The 13,260-nt window shown below is 48.9% G+C and overlaps 1 protein-coding gene across 1 annotated transcript in view; it reads left to right on the forward strand.

The window, feature by feature from the left end:
• The window catches only part of UTP20 (UTP20 small subunit processome component), a 1,390,303-nt gene extending 1,377,263 nt beyond the window's left edge, over window positions 1-13,040 (forward strand). Inside the window, exons 61-62 of the mRNA XM_069629877.1 lie at window positions 6,268-6,413; window positions 12,638-13,040. Of these exons, the coding sequence (XP_069485978.1) occupies window positions 6,268-6,413; window positions 12,638-12,793 (302 nt within the window). The 3' untranslated portion in view covers window positions 12,794-13,040. The remainder of the gene's footprint in view (window positions 1-6,267; window positions 6,414-12,637) is intronic.
• The last annotated feature ends 220 nt before the right edge of the window (window positions 13,041-13,260 follow it).

Consider the following 13,260-nt stretch of genomic DNA (forward strand, 5'->3'; position numbering starts at 1 on the left):
TTTGATAATATCTCAGGGTTATTTCCTTGGTCTCCTGGATTATTCGCTACTCTACTACCTACTGTCTCAACTCCCACTTGCTACTACTGCCTCCACCACCACTATCACTACTCCTCTGCTTCTTCTACTCTACCTCTACTCCTCACTCTCACACACCCACTCCACAGAGCCCTCCTTATAATAGCCTCTGCATTCCTTCGCTCTCGCCTCCTCTGGTCTCTCGGATGTCCTCCTCCACATTAGTGTCTTAACTCGACTGGGACGAGTATGATCATTCCAGCCATGATTCTCTTTTCCCTCTTTTACTCTGGATGCATTATCCTGACTGGGACGAGTATGAGCGTACCAGCAATGATTTTCCTCCTTTTCCTTCACTCTCAATATCTGATCAGGACTGGAACGAGTTTGAGTGTGCTATAATGATGCCCTTTCTCTTCACTCAATGCAAATTATCTTGACTGGGAGGAGTATGAGCATGCCAGTAATGATCCTCTTCAGTCCCCCTCCCGCATCTCCTGTTTTCCCTGTTACCTTTTGTGCTTGAGGACTTCATCAATGGGCCTTTTGACGGGTCTGGACTTTCTTCTGCACTTTTCAGGTTGGCCTCTCATAGTTCTGGCAGTTTCACACACAGTCTCCCAAGTCTCTGATTTACTGGTTTGTTCTTTCTCGCATTTCTCGTTGTGAACAACATTATCGGTGTAGTTCACAGACCTGCTGGTCCACCTCTGCTTAACTTTGGTCACGCCACCACTTAACTCTTGTTCTGGAGCAGAACACCACGCCTTCACTTCCATTGCTCTCGTCCCTTCTCCAACGCCACACGTCAGAAACTTCAGCTGGTTTCCGCCTTCGCATAGGACACCACACCTGCAACTGTACTTCAGGATACTTCTCAAAGCAAGTTCATAGCTCACAGGTTCTCTCACTCTGTCCCCAATCTCCGCCAACTTCCTTTATTATGCTTTCCTGGGCCTTCTCCTGCATAACGTCATTGTGCTTTCTGTTTGCTGCATGATCTGTATTCCTCCACAGGTTTTTTCTCTCGTCTCAGCATCATGTGGTTACTCCTACATCCTGTCTCTTTTCCTCCATACTGTACGGGCGTCCCTTGCTAGGGATGGGAGACAGAACCTTCTTCACCTGAAAAAAATAATCTTCCCCTTTAAATTTGGATGCGCCTGGGGGCGTGGCCCTGGGAGCATGCGCTACCCTGACTCTGCCCACCAGCGCCACTCACAGTCCTCTTTTCCGCCTTGATGGGAACAGACTGCTTTCACCAGCGCTCCTGGGTTAGGCCACTGGCCTAGTAATTCCACACGCTCTGTGAGGGGCTCTTCCCTACGTCCGCCCCCACGCTCTCTGCCTCCGCTGCCTAGACCCCGACCATGGCTGGGAGGGCTGCACCACGTGCAACGCGCTTACACCACACGCTCTGAAGAACAGACTAGCCAGGTGGAGGGAGCTCTTTGGAGTGTCGCCTCCAGAGGATTTGAAGGAATTGATCAAGCAAAAGTCCAGGCCCAAGGTAGGGGCACTGTTTTCATCTGTACCCCGCAAAGGTGACTCCTACCCCACGAAGCGCATGAGCGGGAGGGGCGTATCAGGTCCTAGTACCAATGCACGCACCAAGGCTGCTTGAGCTACCGGCCTCCAGGCCGAGGGATCGCGATATCCTACCAGTGACGACGCTGAGGGACTGCAAGGTTCTACTACCGGGTGTCGACCCGAGGGGATTCGCCCTATTACCGGACAGATGTCTGAAGGGGAGCCTGTATGCAGCACTACCGGCGCCACAGCCAAGGGCACTCTGCCTACCAGGCCCCCTCCTGAGGTGCAGGGTAGGTCTCGACCCCTACCGCCAAGAGTCCTGAAGGAGGCCGGGCCCAGCGGGTTCAGGGGCTTCCAGGAGAGACTGTCCACGCAACCGGACAGGTCCCCAAGCCAGCACAGGCGCAAGCAGCATGAGGCAGCTCACAAGAGCTTTTTCCAGTCCCCCTCCTCAGCCCCAGCCTCAGAGGAAAAGAAGGCATGACATGACCGTCCGGATCCACGAATCTCCGGTGAGGGGGGCGGGCATGCCCTTCACGCGCAATGCTGGCGTGCAAGGTTCTCGGACTCATGGACCCTCTCTGTAGTATCCACAGGCTTCCGCCTACCTATCCCTACCTCTCCTCTCTCCTCTCCTCCACTCCGCTCCCACAGATTGGGACAACAACTCTGTTGGCGGAAATTCGCTCACTCATAGAGAGCCAGGCATTGTAGCAAGTCCCAGCCTCCCAGCGGGGTCCGGGCTTCTGTTCACGGATTTTCACTATATACAAGAAGAGCCAGGCTGGCCTGCGAGTTTTGTTGGACCTCTCCCTTTCTCTTAAAAAATTCAAGATGGTTACCCCAGCTTTTATAGCGGAAACATTGTGTGCGGGAGACTGGATGTCTCCCTAGATCTGAAGGATGCCTACCTACACGTCGTCAGTCCTTTCTGAGGTTCAGGATCATGGGTTTCCATTTCCAATACAAGGTTCTACCCTTTGGCCCCAGGGTCTTTACAAGACTGATGAATGCGGTGGCGGCCCTGCTCAGTGTCACCATGACTATCCATACCTAGAGGACTGGTTCGTCAGGGCGAGGTCCAACACACCGCCTCCACCCTCATATTTTCCATCAGTCTCAAGAAATCACAGTTACACGTCAGGCATAGTCTAACCTTCCTGGGCCTTATCTGGAATACGGCCTCTGAGAGGATCTTCCCCTCACCGGACTAGATTGCAGCCACGGGGCAGAGCAGTGACCTTGGCGTGGTGGTACCAACACCTCCTGGGCATCATAGCTGCATGTTGCCTCGCAGTACAGCATACAACGCTCAAGATGAGGCACGTGCAGTTGCACTTTGCAGCCTCCTGGAGCCAGGAGAAGGATTCTCAGGTGAAACTGGTCAGCATCCCACAGCATCTCCACCAGGACCTGGTCTGGTGGAGCACAAACAACAACCTGCAGATAGACAGGCCCTTCCATCAACCGGTACCTCAGGCCATCATCACCACAGACTCGTCCTTGGAGGGCTGGGGAAGCTACCTTGGGCAGCCACAGCGTTCACAGGGTATGGTCCCGTCAGGAGCAGGCGGCTCACATCAACTGGCTCGAGTTGAAGGCCATTTGGCTTGCCCTCAAAGCCTTCATCCCGATGATCAGCGGCAGGGTGAGCCTCATTCAGACGGACAGCTCCACCAGCATGTATTACATCAACAAGCAGGGTGGCAACAGGTCCCCTCCCCTCTGCACTCTGGCAGTCAACATTTGGGAGTGGGCTCTGGTGAACGGCATGCACCTGACAGCAGTGCACCTCCCGGGGGAATCTAACCTGGAGGCGGAAATGCTCAGCAGGCTGGGTGCGGACAACTACGAATGGCAGTTGAACGATCATGCCCTTCACAGGATCTTCGACAGGTGGGGTCATCCACAGGTGGACCTCTTCGCCAACTGGTACAACAGGCAGCCCCCAGTTTGCGTCCTGGCAGGGATAGGGCAGGGGCTCTGGGCGATGAGATGCAGATTGAGTGGAACAACATGAACGCGTATGCCTTCCCTCCCACTCCCCTGGTCCACAGGGTACACTGCAAGATCAGGGAGACCCCTCACCTCTGTATCATCCTGATAGCTCCGTGGTGGCCAGAGAGACCATGGTTCTCGGAACTACTAAATCTGTCGGGTCATGCCCCGGTCCACCTTCCACTGGGCCCAGCACACCTACTTTCTCAGCAGGGAGGCACGGTCATCCACCCCACCCCCCAGAAGTTAGCCCTTGCAGCATGGTTCCACCACGCTGCATCAGTCCCAAGCTAACCTAGATATAATACAGGGGGCTACAATACTACCAGGAGCCAGAACAAAAGCAAGTGGACAAGGTTTTGTCACTGGGCGGAATCAAAGAAGGTGGATCCATTGACCTGCACCTTAGATGATGTGCCATCATTCTCAGCTCAGCTTGCACACTCCAGCGTGCAGGTAGACACATGCCGCACCTATCTGGCGGCCGTCGGAGCCTACAGGAACTCAGAAGAGGAGGTGTTTTCATCCTCCAATCCTGTGCTTAAAAGACACTTGGCGGGCCTTACCAGGCTTTACCCGCCTATCAAGAAGCCACACCCAGTGTGGGATCTCAGAGTGGACTTAGGCGCCCTGGCGCATAAATCATTCGAACCTATGGCGGCTGCGGACGTCAGGCTAGTCACCATTAAGGCAGCTAGTGGGCCTTACCTCGGCATGCCGGTTCAGCGAAATCCAGGTGCTTGTGGCTTCAAAGCCTTATACTACATTTCATAAGGACAAGGTGGTGCTTAGAACTCACCCTGCATTCTTACCTAAGGTTGTCTCCTCCTTTCACCTAAATGAGGAGATAGTGTTGCCAACTTTCTTCGCTGACCCTAAGGAGGATGCTCGGAGGGTATTGCACTGTCTGGATCTTAGGCCTGCACTAAGATACTACCTGGGCAGGACCAAGAGCTTCTGAAAATCAGAGGCCCTCTTTGACACCTTCGGGGGGGGGGGGGGTAACCTACCTGGCCGTCTGGCCTCCAAGGCTTCCATTGCAAGGTGGATGGTTACGGCCATCAAGGGGGCTTATGGGGGGCAGCGCATGCCTCTCCCAGCAAATATGCATGCCCAAGCCATCCGAGCTAAGGCCACAGCAGTTGCTTTCCAAAAGCATGTCCTGTGGCAGGTTATCAGCAGGGCGGCTACATGGGCTACACCCTCAGCCTTTTGCAAGCATTACTACTTGGATGCCGGCTCTAAGTCAGACGCGGCATTTGGTCAGGCAGTGTTAAGGAACTTGTTTTCTTAAGGAGGGTCTCCTCTCCACCCTGGGGCTACATTCAGTTGTAATTGGCAATACAGTATGGAGGAAAGGAGACGGGACGTAAAAAAAGTAATTAATAGTTACTCACTGTAGTGACTAACATACTCCTAGTCCATAGTCTCCTTTCCTCCATATGTCCCTCTATCCTCCCCCCTAATGAAACTGGTGTCATTAGGCAATGTTAATTTTGTCGACGCGTCAAAGGGGACTGAGGAGTGGTGCCAGTGGGCGGAGTCAGGAGAGTGCATGCTTGCACCCCCGCACGCATCTAAATTTAAAGGGAAAGATGATATTTTTTTGGGTGAAAAAGGTGTTTCCCGTCCCTTGCGAGGGACACCAAACAGTATGGAGGAAAGGGGACTATGGACTTGGAGTACGTTAGTCACTACGGTGAGTAATTTATAATGTTTCCCTTAGACGAATAATCAGAGTATTTTGATGGCAACAACAGATTTTTAGCATTTTCTTCATACATTTATTCACTGGATTTTTAGCGGTCTATTGGATGGTGTGTACCTTAGGGAGTTCCTCATCAGAACGTGTCTTTGTTCCCAAAGGGTAGTCCATCTCTGTTAGGTCCCACTTGCCTCTACATCTAGGGAGGGGGGAAGGAGGGGAAGGGGGAGGGGGGAGTATTGCGTAGTGGGCTCACCTCACTCGCCTCACAGGGAAAGGCTCCCCCTAGGGGAGAAGTGACAAAATGCCATTATTCGTCACAGTACACATAAAATGACACACATGATCTGTAAACAAGACGCAAATTGACGCAAGTCCTGAATGTTACCTGGACACTTTTATTTTGAGGGAGGTGCCTGGGCCGACTTTCTGTCCTAGTTCAACCCTTTTAGGACCCCAGTTAAGTGCTCAGAAGCCCAGCTCGAAGTGTATGTATATGGCCAGGAAAATAAGCAGCCTGTGCACAAACCCCAATGCGCTCACTAGTGGAAAGTCTCCGACAGCCTGTGTACAAACCCCAATGCGCTCACTAGTGGAAAGTCTCTGACAGTCTGTGCACAAACCCCAATGCGCTCACTAGTGGAAAGTCTCCTAACCTCTTACAGTGATTAAAGATTGCATTTAAGAAAAATGTAACAGGAGTGTTTTATCAACAGTTTTAAGAGGTATATTTAAATTTTAATCACTTCTTCTTCATGTGCATTTAATTCTTAATTAATATTTCCACAAACAAAGAAGCCATTATCTGAAATGTCCTGTTTAAACTCCATTCATTTGCATGCGTTTACTGAATTTCAGTGGTTTCATTGGCATGAACAGTTCAGTGCCCAGTATGTCACTAGGTACATTTCTCATCTCAGCCTGTTACTTGGTGTAATTGTCTGTTCAGGAGAAAGAGCCATTTTGTACTTTTTACTTGTGTGTTACATGCTATGTTCTGTTTCCTTTGATAGATCCCACTCTGAAGAACCTTTCTCAGGAGGTTGTTGAGCTGCTGAAGGGTTTAGTTGGGTTGGAGCGGTTCTCCATCGCCTTTGCTGCAGTGCAGAAGCAGGCCAATCAGAAAAGAGTTGGGAGAAAAAAAGAAAAGGCGCTGCAGGTGAGTCCTGGTTTGATGAATCCTTTTTTCTTGTAGATGTTTTTCTTTTTACTCTCTTGCTTCTCTTGTCTTCAGGTTCGTCTTCATATCCCCTCTTCCTAAATCCGTCCGAACACTGCACTAACTTTTCCTTCTGAGTGAATTGGAATCTGCAGCTCATTTCTTTTAATTTTACGTGTTTCGTCCCTGACTCTTTCTCTAAAGTGTGCAGAGGATTCCTGACACCCATTCCCACGCAAGCCATACATGGTTTTGATCTTTGCAACGCTGGAACTCGGAGGCAAGCAGTGCTCGTGACCTTACATGGCTGCAACTGTCTCTCACTCACTCGTACATTGGGACAAACCATAGCTGTGGAACCAGTAAAGAACCCCCAGAGAACAGGAAGGTGTCCCCTTCTAATGTTAAATCCACATCATATGTGGGTGCTCTGATTACCATTTTCCCTGCCCCAGGCTTGCCTTCAGAGACAAGCCTGTGAAAGACCTCTGCCACTGCCTATCCCTGCTGAAGGAGTGCAGAGGCAGTGCTCCTGCACGCAGGTGCAGAAACCGGAAAATGTACTTTTGTACGTGCGTTTTATATATGTATGTGTGCATGTATGAATGAGCAAGTACGTCCTGGGTAAATGCTGTTTGAACACGTTAATGTGTGTTTGAGCGAGTATGTGCTGAGTAAATGCTGTTTGAGATGAATGCTGTGTGAATGCTAAATTAATGTGTTTGAATGAATGTGTTTGAATGTGGGTGAGCTTGTTTTGGGTTTGTGCCAGCCTAGGAGTCTGATTTGAACAGGGGCAGGAGTAGAGATTTTTTACTGGGAATCTTTGATACTGTATCATAGATGCCCCGTAAGAAATTGTCATGCCACAGTAAGAAATGGCTAGAATGATAGCCTGAAAATACATTCTAGCCACGTAATAACACTCATTATGCTTGCTTTAAAAGCATGATAAAGCAAGTATGAGTATCATAGATGCCCCGTAAAAAATGTCATGGCACAGTAAAAAATGGCTAGACTTACTACACCCTAATGCTAGTCTAGACACGTAATAACACTCATGCTTGCATTAAAAGCATGGTAAAGCAAGCATGGAAAGTGGTATTACATGGCTACACTGGCATTTTGATGTAATTAGTCTTTCCATTTCTCCAGCATGGGGTCTTACATGGATTCACGTGTTCATGAATATTCCCTGTCAGGCTGGGAATCCTCAGTAATATTAAAGCAGTTTAGCTTTAAAGTTAAAACTGCTTGTCGCTTCTCCAGCCTATTGCTGTCACTTTGGGTCATACTGCCCCAGTCAATGGAATTCACCCTCCTAAACTCCACCCCTTGTGGCCATCTTCAGATTTTGACTCCATATTCTTGTGTTGGCAGTCCTTGTGTTTCGCTCCTCGGAATTTGATTACTTTTTTGCCAATTTTGCAAGAAATCATCTTCAAGTCACGTTGTGACTACCGGCGGCAGAGACCCGTTGCCGGACAAGATCCTTTTCCATAGTCTGATCTCTGACCCGTGGACACCTCAGGCCCAGGCATGGGCCTTTCTTTATACCATGGCGGATGCCACGAGGAAATGCCTCTTCAAGGTCTGTGAAAACTGCTGCCTGAAGAACATCTTCATTGAAGATTGTCACCTCAAGTGCATCTACTGCCTGCATCCCGACCACGATGCGGTCGGATGTTCGATATGCCAGGCCTTCTCCTTCAAGATGTGGAAAAACTTGCATAGGAGGTTAGTGGCATGGATTGAGGCAAGGGAAGGCCTCTGACTCGGCCTTCGGTGTAGTCATGCCTTTTCAAGAGTTGGCAGACCCAAAGAGCATGCTTCCTCTGACAAAAAGAGGTTAAGATCCTTTGAGGACACTTTCCGGGGAAGATACCAAAAAAGCAAAATTGTCCTACACTTCGAAGACTACTTTGTCGATAGTAGCCATCGCTGCGGAACCCAGATCAGAGATAAACCGGTCTCCATCGACGGTCAAGCAGGCAGGTTCCGTCTGCAAGGAAATCGCTGACCCCAGCGTGCAAGCATAAGACCTTGTTGAAGGGCATTCTGTCCAAGGACACGTCAGCAGCTCCACCGCTGTCGACCTTGTGGTCACGGACGTCATCGAAGGGCCCATCTTCAACCTCAGCATCGGGGCTGTTGCCCTGTCGATGACCACCCCGTCAACGACTTACTCTACAAAGACTGCTCGTCCACTACCATCACTGTTGCCACAGCCAGAGTAGGCTTACCACCTAGGCCTCCATCGGTGGTACCGACTACGGGCCCATCAACGACAGCACTTTTTTCTGCTCCGTAGGACCCATTCATTGCCTCTTTTCCTAGGGGCTTGAACTTGGAGAGCGATGCCTCCAGCTCTCGATTTCCTCCCTAGGCCCACCAAGGCGGTACCCTTTACACCCTGTCTCCTTTGTGACCTCCCAGGATGTCACCACCACCAACAATGCACTCCCCCAGTTCTAAGGAGGACCTGCCAGAGCGATTTTACTTTGACCAGGAGGAGGGTAGTCAGGGGAGCCTGATCCCATACCTACGGAAGTGGCAACCAGCGTCGTTGTCGCCCCCGCCCCCAATCCTGGACGCAGACAAGTAGTCCTGAACCGGCCCTGGGCACGCACCCCCACTTCACCCCAGTGGGATGCCGGCTATCGCAATTTGTCGATCAGTGGCAGAAGATCTCCACAGACAAATGGCTGCTGCAGTCCTGCCTCAAATGGGAGCTTCAGCAAGTGCAAGTGTCTCGTCTCTTCAACAAGTGGATGCTCCATCATACCGATCTCTTTGCGACAGATACTAACGCAAAGTGTCAAAGGTTTGCCAGCAGGTATCCTCAGCCAAAGGAGTCTGGGGGATGCCTTCTTGTTCCCTTGCGAGGGCCTATTCCTGTACACTTTACAATCAATTCCACTGTTGCTATGAGTGATCAACACACTCAGGGGTTGCCACTGCAAGCTGATCCTCTTTGGCCCAGGCAGATCTGGTACTCGCACCGTCTCCATCTGTCAATGGTTCCGGCCATCAAACTGCCTCCACATCCGGACCTCCTCTATGGAGAAGGAGGGTCAATCCTGCACCACGACCCAGCGTCTCGTGGCCTGGCTCCTACAGCCCTATCATTTGGACTCTACTTGCTGGCTTTGGAATGCAAGAAGATTCTAGCCAAGGCCAGGGCCCCCTTTACGCTTTCGTGCTACAGACACAAGTGGAATCGCTTCAGTGTGGTGCCGACCACGGACGATTTCTCTGCTGTGCGTGACAGCGCTGCAGCTTCTCCCATAACTGCTTTCACTTGCCCACGCCTCTATCAAGGTACACCTGGCTGCCATTTCCAGATACACCCAGACTCCAGTAAAACTCTCAATGTGATTGCACAGGCTAGTTAAGGAGTTCCTCAAGGCCCTCTTTAGAACATTCCCTCTGGTTAAGGCTCCTGCACTGGCGTGGGAGCTAAACATGGTACTGTCTAGACTTATGGGGCCTCAGTTTCAACCAATGCATCAAGCCCGTTTGAAGTTTGTCATGGAAGACCGCCTTCATGGTGGGGATCGCCTCAGTCAGACGAGTCGTAGAAATGCAGACGCACTCCTGTAAACCCCATATTTGTCGTTCCACTCCGCTAAGGTGGTTCTGTCGACTCATCCCTCCTTTTATGCCAAAGGTACCATCAGACTTTCATGTAAACAAGCCTTTGGTGCTACCACTTTTCTTCACGAATCCTTCTTTGCCTGCTCAAAGCGCATTGCATTCGGAGGATGTTTGCACGTGCCCTGAAGTTTTATGTTGCACACACACAGGACTTTTGATAGACTTCCCGCCTTTCCTGTCAATTGTAGACTTTTGGGACATGGCAAGGCCCTGTCTAAAGCTTCCATCTCCAGGTGGATGCAGCAGTATCATGCATGGCCATTGTCTGGCCAACGGAGCGCTTCCAGGCCGGCTGAGAGCCCTTTCCACAAGAGCCATCTTAGCGAAGACAGCGTTTCTCTCTGGTGTTTCCCTGCTCGACATCTGCAGGGCTGCTACGTGAAGGTCTACCCACATTGTGACAAGATTTACTGCATCTACAGGGATTCCAGGGTGGAGTTAGGGGTTAGCCAGGCAGTGCTACGCAACATGTTTGAGGTGAGTCTGTTCCAGGGGTAGGTGTATTGCTTCTCTGAGCCTTGCCACCTCCCGAGGTTGTATATATGTGCTGCTTGGTTCATGCTGCCACTTTACGTGCACAACCAAATCTGAAGATGGCCACCAGGGGTGGAGTTTAGGACGAGTGGCATTGGCTGAGGCTGTATAACCCAAAGTGACAGTGAAAGGATATAGAGGAGACAATCCGTTTTTTGCTTAAAGCTAAACTGCTTATTATTTACTGAGGATTCCAAGCCGGGCGATGGGGTATATTCATGAGCATGTGAATCCATGCAAGACCCCATGTTGGAGAACAAGAGTTACGGGTTAGTTCTTGCATTTTGACCACACCTCGGCTGTAAGGCTATAACAGGCATGAGATTGCTGTATCCTCAGAGGTTACAACTGCCTCATTGTATTATGGCAGCACCTGCGAATGTGGGGCTTTACTTGGCATATGATTACTATACCTGACATGTAGAGCACTAATTGGAATACATGGTTAGTAAATGGCCATATGAGGCTACATTGGTAGATGCATGGCAGTGTCCCTGGCCTATATTGGTTCTACTTGGTCTATCTCTGCCATAACATGAGCCCCTCCATGGCATGTCAAGGCAGCACCCTAGTGAAATGTACTTGGTAGCTAAAAAGTCTTATGTCTGCTTTAGAGCTGGTTTGGTATCTTATGAAATGTAAGTTTTATTATGCCCATTAGTATTGTCGGGTGATGACATCCGGGTTAAATGTAACGTAATGTGATGGATGTCGCCAGGGTCAAAGGTCATATGACATCACTTCCTGTGATGTCATTGGATGTGGGATGTCACTTCCGCTACCCCTGGCATTTTGATGAATTGACATCCCTGCCACTGCTCCTCCAGCCCACACTGGCGTACCGTAGCCTTTGTGTTTTATACTCTTGCCTCTAGTTGGGACTCTCAGTAAGGGTTCTGCACCTGTGATTTGTTATTGGAACAGACCTGGAATTGGCGGTGGGTCATGAGTACCTGTGGTAAAATGGCAACATTGCATCATCAGTGTGAGAACCCTCAGCCAGAACTCGATGCGTGGACAACTTTGTTTACTGTGTGATACAACCATGAAATTCCCTGCACTGCATGTTCCTCTGAAACTCTCAAATAACTTTTCCCCCCTGTTGCAGGCGCCTTCATAACGATATCCTTGCGACAAACTCCGGGAGAATTAAACTGACTGTCGTTAAAGGGGCAGGTGGATTTTTCTGGTGTCTGTTTAAAGGGAGTTTCTAGCCCTCAACAGCTCTGTACTAGCCATTTCCCAATGTGCACCACAAATGTTTCAACTCAACCAATCTCCAGTCAACTTTGACTTTCTTCAGTAAAGGGATCTTGCTGGTAAACTTAAGAAAAGCCCTCAACTAGGCCACTTACTCCATTTTCCCTGAACCTTGTGCTGCAGATTGAGTGCCCTTACTCATTGTTTCTGTAATGCCTTAAAATGACCTGTTTCTATCTTGAAAAAAACAGTACGAATATTTAAATTGAAAAAAAGAATGATAAACTCACAGAAAGAAAAGAGATAATCTTTATTAAAAATAGATATCTGGTCAAGCCTTCATTCCATGATTTTGTATGATGATATGATACCTAAAAGGATGTGAATTGTGAAACAAGCAAAAGTTAAAATATATTGCTTTGCATGTTAATGCTTGGCAAATCATTATGCCTCCAAGCGTAAGAAAATGATTGTGTTTGCTTGATGTATTGCTGTTAGAAGTCCCCTGTCCGCCCACAGTCACTTGGGGATCTTCTGTTAATGCTTGCATGAGTTGTTACAGGCTGCAGTCGGAAATTCCCAGCTGGCTGTCCATTTTACTGTAGTGAATATCCTTCTAATAACAGTGCTCTGTACAGTTGGCAATCAAAATTTGTTCTTGTATTTATTTGTAATATGTAACGTGACTTATGCAAATTAACCACTTGGGCCGCTTTTAGCGCGTACTTTCTTTGTGCAACCTAAGCACAGTCTCTCTAATTTGATTTTGTACATTATATATCCTCTGCTTTATCGTTAGTGTTATGGTTGACCGTTTTGTTTTTTCATCGTAGGCCGTAGCAAATCCAGACATCGCTGCCAAGAGGAAGTTAAAGAAACACAAAAATAAACTGGAAGCTAGGAAGAGGAAAATTGAGTTTCTGCGGCCTGGCTACAAGGCGAAGAAATCCCGGAGCAACACGCTGAAAGATTTAGCAATGGTGGAATAATAAGACTATAGTAAAAAGAAAAGAAAACAGCCAATGGTTGAATTATAATTTAAGATGGCAGCTTCTGTAAATATTGGACTTCGAGAAGGGGACACATGCCCTTCCCCCTCCTGCAGCTGATTGGAGTGAAGCTTCCCTGCTCCTATGTGCTGTGCTGAAAACTATCTGCGCCTTATTAACTAATGTACAGTTTATCATATAAACTTGTTTTTTAAATTAAATGTGCTTAAAAGCATCTTTGTACCAACTGCTTGTTCGGTTTCATGTTTGCGTTGATTCTTTTGTTGTTGTTTGTGAGAAGAAAGTATAAAAAGTAGTAGGTGTAGGTACTGGCAGCAGGTAGAGAAAGCATGTTTCCACTCTGGGCATATGAATAGGACTTCCTCATTGGGTGCTGGGTGCGCTTTCTACAATTAATCTGCTTCTTGTGGGTTTTTTATTAGTGTGATACAGTTACACAGTTAAAT

This window comes from Ambystoma mexicanum, chromosome 12 (assembly GCF_040938575.1).
Source record: "Ambystoma mexicanum isolate Mex_15411 chromosome 12, UKY_AmexF1_1, whole genome shotgun sequence".
NCBI classification, from domain to species: domain Eukaryota; kingdom Metazoa; phylum Chordata; class Amphibia; order Caudata; family Ambystomatidae; genus Ambystoma; species Ambystoma mexicanum.